This window comes from Bison bison, unplaced genomic scaffold (genome assembly GCF_000754665.1).
Source record: "Bison bison bison isolate TAMUID 2011002044 unplaced genomic scaffold, Bison_UMD1.0 scf7180017864304, whole genome shotgun sequence".
NCBI classification, from domain to species: domain Eukaryota; kingdom Metazoa; phylum Chordata; class Mammalia; order Artiodactyla; family Bovidae; genus Bison; species Bison bison.
Window position 1 is genome coordinate 9152907 of NW_011494876.1, and position 8975 is coordinate 9161881.

General features: G+C 36.0%; 1 protein-coding gene across 8 annotated transcripts in view; it reads left to right on the forward strand.

Moving 5' to 3' along the window:
- DNAH12 (dynein, axonemal, heavy chain 12) overlaps nt 1–8975 on the forward strand; it is a 192246-nt gene that overhangs the window by 158058 nt on the left and 25213 nt on the right. For all 8 annotated transcript variants that reach the window (XM_010851635.1, XM_010851634.1, XM_010851636.1 and 5 more), the window contains 2 exons: nt 3619–3791; nt 5303–5443. In XM_010851635.1, coding sequence (XP_010849937.1) covers nt 3619–3791; nt 5303–5443 — 314 coding nt within the window. The remainder of the gene's footprint in view (nt 1–3618; nt 3792–5302; nt 5444–8975) is intronic.

An 8975-nucleotide genomic window follows, 5' to 3' on the forward strand; every position in this document is an offset into this window, starting at 1 on the left:
GATCTCCTTGCAGTCCAAGGGACCCTTAAGAGTCTTTTCCAACACCACAGTTCAAAAGCGTCAATTCTTTGGTGCTCAGCTTTGTTTATAGTCCAACTCTCACATCCATACATAAGTACTGGAAAAACCATAGCTTTGACTAGACAGACCTTTGTTGGCAAAGTAATGTCTCTGCTTTTTAATATGCTGTCTAGGTTGGTCATAACTTCCCTTCTAAGGAGCAAGCATCTTTTAATTTCATGGCTGCAGTCACCATATGCAGTGATTTTGGAGCCCAGGAAAATAAAGTCTCTCGCTGTTTCCATCTATTTGCCATGAAGTGATGGGACTGAATGCCATGATCTTTGTTTTTTAAATGTTGAGTTTTCAGTTCAGTTCAGTTCAGTCGCTCAGTTGTGTCTGACTCTTTGCGACCCCACGAGCTGCAGCACGCCAGACCTCCCTGTCCAGAACCAACTCCCAGAGCCTACCCAAACTCATGTCCATTGAGTCAGTGATGCCATCTAACCATCTCATCCTCTGTTGTCCCTCTTCCTCCTGTCCTCAATCTTTCCCCCATCAGGGTCTTTTCAAATGAGTCAGCTCATTTGAGTTTTAAGCCATCTTTTCACTCTCCTCTTCCACTTTCATCAAGAGGCTCTTTAGTTCCTCTTCACTTTCTGCCATAAGGGTGGTGTCATCTGCATATCTGAGGTTATTGATATTTCTTCTGGCAGTCTTGATTCCAGCTTATGCTTCATCCAGTTCAGTACATTTCACATGATGTACTCTGCATATAAGTTAAATAAGCAGGGTGACAATATACAGCCTTGATGTACTCCTTTCCCTATTTGGAACCAGTCTGTTGTTCCATGTCCATTTCTAACTGTTACTTCCTGACCTGCGTACAGATTTCTCAAGAGGCAAGTCAGGCAGTCTGGTATTCCCATCTCTTTAGGAATTTTCTGCATTTTGTTGTGATCCACACAATCAAAGGCTTTGGCATAGTCAAGGAGATGTCTTTCTGGAACTCTCTTGCTTTTTTGATGATCCAACAGATGTTGGCATTTTGATGTCTGGTTCCTTTGTCTTTTCTAAATCCAGCTTGAGCATCTGGAAGTTCTTAATTCACATACTGTTGAAGCCTGGCTTGGAGAATTTTGAGCATTACTTTGCTAGCGTGTGAGATGAGTGCAATTGTGCAGTAGTTTGAACATTGTTTGGCATTGCCTTTCTTTGGAATTGGAATGAAAACTGACCTCTTCCAATCCTATGGCCACTGTTGAGTTTTCCAAATTTGCTGGCGTATTGAGTGCAGCACTTTAACAGTATCATCTTTCAGGACTTGAAATAGCTTACCTGGAATTCCATGACCTCCACTAGCTTTGTTTGTAGTGATGCTTTCTAAAGTTCACTTGAATTCAGACTCCAGGATGACTGGCTCTAGGCAAGTGATCACACCATTGTGGTCCTCTGGATCATGAAGTTCTTTTTTGTATAGTTCTTGCTACCTCTCCTTAGTATCTTCTGCTTCTGTTAGGTCCATCCGATTTCTGTCCTTTATTGTGCCCATCTTTGCATGAAATGTTCCTTTGGTATCTCTAATTTTCTTGAAGAGATCTCTAGTCTCTCCCGTTCTGTTGTTTTCCTCTATTTTTTTGCACTGATCACTGAAAAGTAATCATTTTTTTGCATTGATGACTAAAAAGTAATCATTTATTTGTGTTGATCACTGCAGTGGTAAATAGTACTTGGCTGAAAAATTAAGGGTTAAATAACAGAAGATTTAAATGAGAATACTAAGATCATACTTTATTTTGTAAAGGTGTCATTCATTTCCATTGTTGATAACTTTGTTTTAGTTATAGTCAAGATGGAGCTTCAAAACTTACTTTTAATTGTAGTTATACTATAATTTGGGGGAAAGTTTGCTTGTAAGGAACACAAACCCACTCAAATTGGGGATATTTTATTTTCCCCAGTGTAGGAAGTACATGTAGGCCTCAGGAATGAAGGGAAAGTGTTAAATTTCTATGCTCTTTGTCTCTCCTTTTCTCTAAGGTTGTGTGGTCCTCATACATGCTTCATTCTGCTCCATCTGGAGACCAAGTTCTTTTCTGTAAAACTTCTGTACTGTTACTTTATACTTTTATCTTGCACATATAAACCAACTCTGATACCATTACCTTTTAGCTCTAAGGCTGAGCACCACCTGATTGCAGTTTTTGATGCTCCTGAAGATCTAATTCTCTGGAGGGAAAATGTATTAGCTAATATTGGGTCCGGTTCTGTCCCTACCACCTGATTGAATCAGTTTAAAACAGGATCATTCAGTATAAATGTGGCTACATAGGCAACTTATTCAGCAGAGTTTGTGGACAGCATGTCCAAAGAAGGGAGAGTGGGTTGGAAAAGTGCTCTATACGTTTTTCCTATAGAATATCACCATAGCATACTGAGTTGTCATTGGAATGACTGTTGTCTTGAAGAAATTTTTTTTTTCTTTTGGAGGTTGAATATCTATCTATCTATACCCCTATTAGAAAAAAGTTAAAATTATGAGAATCTCACTGAAAAAAAAAAAGATGTTCTTAATGTAACAAGAACAACAAATAAACAGCCAACAAATACTTCCAAATTCTTGATTTGCTAGACTTTGTGCTGGGTTCTGGTAACATGTTGGTGCCTTAAACCATACACATATACACACTTTCTCTCTCTCTCCTTCTCCCTCTGTCTCTGACCTATTAAAAGAGGGTGTTCAGTCACTTAAGTCATGTTGGACTCTTTGCAACCACATAGACTGTAGCACGCCATGCTTGCCTGTCCTTCCCTATCTCCCTGAGTTTGCTCAAACTCATGTCCATTGAGTTGGCGATGCCATTCAACCATCTCATCCTCTGTCACCCTCTTCTCCCGTCCTCAATCTTTCACAGCATCAGGGTCTTTTCTAATGAGTCAGCTCTTCACATCAGATGGCCTAAGCACTGGTGCTTCAGCTTCAGCATCAGTCCTTCCAATGATTCAGGGTTGATTTCCTTTAGGATTGACAGATTTGATCTCCTAGCTGTCCAAGGGACTCTGAAGAATCTTCTCCAGCACCACAGTTTGAAAGCATCAGTTCTTCCGCACTCAGCCTTCTTTACGGTCCACCTCTCTCACACTTATGTGATTACTAGAAAAATCATAGCTTTGACTATCCGGAACTTTGTTGGCAAAGTGATGTCTCTGCTTTTTAGTATGCTGTCTAGGTTTGAAAGAGAGTGAGTGACAATAGTAGATACATGTCAGATTAAGGCAAAGAATAAGCAGAGATTGACAGCTTTGTTGTCCTCAAATAAGAAAGAGATAATTGATGGGTAGTTACACCTTTGATCTGTAAAGATATTTTTCTTTCTTTTACCTTCCTTCTTTCCACTCTCTCTTCATTCTCTTCCCTGTCTCCCTAGTTCTTTACTTCCTTTCTTTCCCTTTCTTTCTTTATAGATGTTTGCATAATAAAGCCCTTTCATGTAATCCATGCCCGTATAATTTTGTCATTAACTTAGGGGATATTTTTAATATAAATTTCATTGTATGAAATATATATAATTAAAACACATCTCCTATTTCTTCATCTTGATTTTTCTCTTTTTCCAGATTGCAGAAAAAACAGAATTCAAAATAGCAGAGTCTCGAGAAGGTTATAGACCTATTGCTAAACATTCATCAGTGTTATTCTTTAGCATTGCAGACCTGGCTAACATCGATCCCATGTACCAGTACTCTCTCATCTGGTTTGTGAACCTTTATATCAACTCTATTCATGACAGGTAAACATTCTCTAGCATCATTCATTCTCCCTAGGTTGTATTTTCACCATCCTTTCTATTTAAAATATATAGCTTTTCTTATTATTTATATATAATACATATTCATTATTGATGATTACAAAATATGGGAAAGTGAAGGAATGAAGGAAGAAGTGAAGGAATGAAGGAAGAAGTGAAGGAAGGAAGGATGGGAAAGAAGGGAGGAAGAAAGGGAGGAAGGGAGGGAGCAAGGAAGGAAAGGAAGAAGGAGAAAGCAAGCAAGCAGACCTCTCTTCTAAGTTTTATTTCACTCCTACTCAAGATTTAAGCATAGAGGGATTAGCTTTAGTCCTTTCCCCACCTTTCTTTTAAATATTTTGCTAAGGCAATAACCTATCTTTGCTAGCAACTCCAGTTTATCTTCCTCCAGCCTTGAGGTCCCTAAGTTTCAGCTCCACATTTCTAATCATTTGCTAGATGTTTTCACTTTAATCAATTAATGAATGTACACAGATCTTGGAATTAGACTGGAGTAAGGGATTAAATTTCAGTTCTTCCAAGGGAGTAAATTTCAGTTTAACTGAAGTTTAATTTCAATTAAATAGCTACATGAATATAGGCAAGACAGTTTACTTTTCTGTAATTGCCTCAATTTTCCTTATCTGTAAAATAGGGATAATAATAGTACCTACCTTTAAGAGTTCTTTTGAGAATTAAAAGATAATATTTGTAAAGTATTTTTAACAATGTCTGGTATTAAGTAACTTGTTAAGTAGGAAAAAAATATGATTTGAGCCTAGCATATGTGTTCTACATGGGCTCTTGGTGGAACAGTCTTTCCTGAGTGATTGAAATCCCTAAGCTTTCCCAGCTGGGATTTGGAATTTGAATTAACTCACCGTACATGATGGAGGATATTCAAGCTGAAGAATTGACATAAATGTCAATAGCAAGTCGACGAGGATGTGAATGGAACCCTCGTAATATAGTGCATCCACTTTGGAAACACTTTTAGAAGTGTATATATCTGAATTACTGTGCTGTACTTCAACTATACTTCAGTTAGGAAAACAATAATGCTGTAGTAAACATAGGGGTACACATATCTTTTGAGTTTGTGTTTTTTGGAGTTTTTTAGGGGTAAATACTCAGAAGTGGAATTGCTGGATTGTATGGTAGTTTTATTTTTAATTTTTTTGAGAAACCTCTGTGCTGTTTTTCATAATGGCTGTATCAATTTACATTTCCACCAATAGTGCATGCGGGTTCCCTTCCAACGATAACTTCTTCTATAACTATAGTACAGTATCACAACCAGAAAATTTATATTGGTACAATCCAGAGAGCTTATTCAGATTTCACCATTTTTTAATATGCACTCATGTGTATGTGTGTGTATGTGTGTGTGTGTAGTTTCATGTTTTTAACAGTGGTTATTTTGATAAAATAAAATGTGTATGTTAATTCATGTGTAACTTATTTTTTCTTAGATTTACTTGACTCAATATATTTTCTTTTTTTTAACCTTTCAGTAACAAATCCAAAATTTTGGAAAAGCGCCTAAGATATTTAAATGACCACTTTACATACAACTTATATTGTAATATATGCCGGTCACTGTTCGAGAAGGACAAGCTATTGTTTTCCTTTTTATTGTGTGCCAACCTCCTTTTGTAAGTTACTTGCTTTTTCTTTATTTTAAAAACCTACCCTGAAAACCTAATCAGTGGCTTCTCACAGAAGGATATCATGTTTTTTTACTCTGTTTTTCAGTCGTGAATTTATGTTCGACTTTTAAAATTTGGGTTATACAAAAGAACTCAAAAAATGTTCAACAGTCTAGTAAATTCCTACAAAGCAAAAAATCTGTGTAACTACCATTCATCTAAGGAAATAGTTTTTTTTTTCAGGGAATTCCCTGGCATTCCAGTGGTTAGGACTTGGCACTTTCACTGCTGGGCCTGGTCAGAGAACTAAGATACCACCGTGCGGTGTGTGGCATGGCCAAAAGAAAAAAAAATAGGGTTTTTAGATTGGCTTCTTTCACTTAATATGCATTTAAGCTTCTCTGTGTATTTTCATGGCTTGATGATTCATTTCTTTTTAGCACTGAGTAACATTTCATTATCTGCATATACTACAGTTTATCTGTTCACCTACTGAAGGACATCTTGGTTGCTTACAAGTTTTGAAAAGTATGAATAAAACTGCTGAAACCATTTGTGTGCAGGTTTTTGGATATATGTATGTTTTAGCTTATTTAGTTAAATACTAAGTGTGATTGCTGGATCATGAATAAGTGTATTAAGTTTTTTTAAAATTATTTTTTAATTGAAGGGTAATTATTTTACAGAATTTTGTTCTTTTCTCTCAAACATCAGTATGAATCAGCCATAGGTATACATATGTCCCCCCCTTCTTGAATCTCCCTCCCATTTCTCTCCCCATCCCAGCCCTCTAGGTTGATATAGAGCCCCTGTTTGAGTTCCATGAGTGTGGAGACAGTAACATGGAAACTTACATTACCATGTGTAAAATAGATAGCAGATGGGAATTTGCTATATTTAGTTTTGTAAGAGACTGTCTTCCAAGATATTCCATGTGGCACCTCAGCTTTTTAGGAATCTTGGCTTGTGGTCCTTGGGATCCTGAATGTTGATACTGACCCACATTCTGGAAGAAGCAGGAACTCAGAAGCCAGCACATATTGAGCAGAATAAAGTGCTGGAGGAGTAATTTACTTTCTTACTTATGGGACCATTAAATTATTAAAAGATTTTCCTTCTTGATTCATATTTTCTCTGTGAAAATTACTTTGAAAATGGGTCCTAAGTGGAAGTTTAAACCCGTTTTACATAACAGGTCCCAGAAGAGACCCAACAAGCATATAGTGCACATCTTATAATCCATTGCGTTCTATCAGCAGTGAATGAGATTTCCTGTTACTTCACAACCTTGCTAGCATTTGGTCTTGTCAGTGTTCTGGATTTCACCAAATAGATGTGGAGTGTTGTCTTGTTTTAATTTTCAATTCAATGATAATGATATATCATTATCATTTTCACTAATGATATATGATAATGAAGTTTGCTTATTTGTTATCTTTTTGGTGAGGTATCTGTAAGGGCTTTTGTCCATTTATTAATTGGTTTGATTGTTCATTTTTTATTGTTGAGTTGGATGACAGTCCTTTATCAGATACATCTTTGGGAAATATTTTCTCCCAGTGTGTGGCTTGCTTTCTCATGCTTTTGACAGTGTCTTTCACAGAGCAGATGTTGTAAAGTTTAATGAAGTCCATCTTATCAATTCTTTCTTTCATGGATCATGCCTTTTGTATTGTATCTAGAAAGTTATTGCCATACCTAAAGCCTCCTAGATTTTTTCCTATGTTCTAGGAATTTCATAGGTTTGCATTTTACATTTAGGTCTATGATCCATTTCAAATAAATTTTTGTGAAGGGTATGTATATATCTGTATCTAAATATCTGTTTATATAATTTGTATATGGTTTTCTACACAAAGGGAATACACTGTTAATGTTCTTTTGCACCTTTTTCTATTAATGTAGATGGAAGTTACTCAATAGAGATACCCTTTTGTTCTTTCAGCTTTATTAGATATAATTGACATATCATGCAGTCTCCCCATTGTAAGAATACAGGTAGATGATTTTTTTGTACACTTATACAATTGTGCAGCCATCACCAAAATCCAGTTTTAGGATACTTCTATCATCCCCAGAAGTTTCCTTGTGGCAATTTAGTCAATTGTTGCTCCTACTACCAGCCCCAGTAACACTCATCTGCTTTCTGTCTCCATAGTTATTCCTATTCCAGAAATTTTATGAATGAGATATTAGGTGGCCCAGAATATGATCTATCTTTGTCAATGTTCTATGTGCTCTTGAAAAGACTGTGTAATTTTGCTGTTCTTGGGTGGAATGTTCTAAAACAGTCAAGAAGGTTAAGATGGTCCATATATCTTCTATATTCTTGTTGCTTTTCTATTTGTTCAATTATTGAGAGAGATCTGGAATCTCTGCAGAGATTTCTCCTGCAGTTCCATCAATACTACTTTGTGTTTTGATGTTTTGTTATTAGATGTGTAAATGATTAGGACTGTTATATTGATCTGATAAATCTGTTTGACCTTTTAAAATCCCTGGTAATACCATTGCTCTGAAATCTACTTTCTATGATATTATTGTAGCCCCTCCGGCTTTCTTTTGAGTACTGTTAGCATCGTATATATTTTTCCATACTTTTAACCTATTTGTTTTATATTTAAACTAGATTTGTAGATAGCATGTAGTAGGGGCTTACTTATCCAATCTGATAATCACTGCCTTTAATAAAATCATTTAGACTATATATATTTAATGAGATAATAGAGTTATATTTAAATCTACTGTCTTATGATTTTATTTTCTGTTTTGCCAATCTGTTCTTTATTGCATTTCCTCATTTTCTGTTTTTCTTTGACTATTTTTGTGATTCCAGTTTATCTCCTTTGTTCATTTATTAGCTATAATTTTATGTTTTATTATTTTAGTGATTTGTTAGGGTTATAGTATATCTTTTGATTTGCATATATATATGACAGGTATAAGGTAAAAGGTATAAGGGTAGAGAGAAAAGTATATATATATATGTGTATATATTTTTGTGTGTATGTATATATATATATTATATATATATATAAGACCTTAAAACAATATACTCTCATCTCTCCCTTGTAGCTTTTGTTTTATTGTTTTATATTTCACTTGTACATATGTTATAAAGCCTGCAGCACATTGCTCTTTTGCTCTAAATAGTCAATTATTTTTTAAAGAGACAAATTATAGGACAATACTTTTTATGTTTATCTTCTAGTTAACCATTCCTGATGCTCTTTATTCTTTTTTGTTGATTCAAATTTGCATCTCCTTGAAGCTTCCTTTAACATTTCTTATAGTATAAGTCTTCTGGTAATGGATCAGATCAGATCAGTCCCTCAGTCGTGTCCGATTCTTTGCGACCCCATGAATCGCAGCACACCAGGCCTCCCTGTCCATCACAAACTCCCAGAGTTCACTGAGACTCACGTCCATCGAGTCAGTGATGCCATCCAGCCATCTCATCCTCTGTCGTCCCCTTCTCCTCTTGCCCCCAATCTCTCCCAGCATCAGAGTCTTTTCCAGTGAGTCAACTCTTCGCATG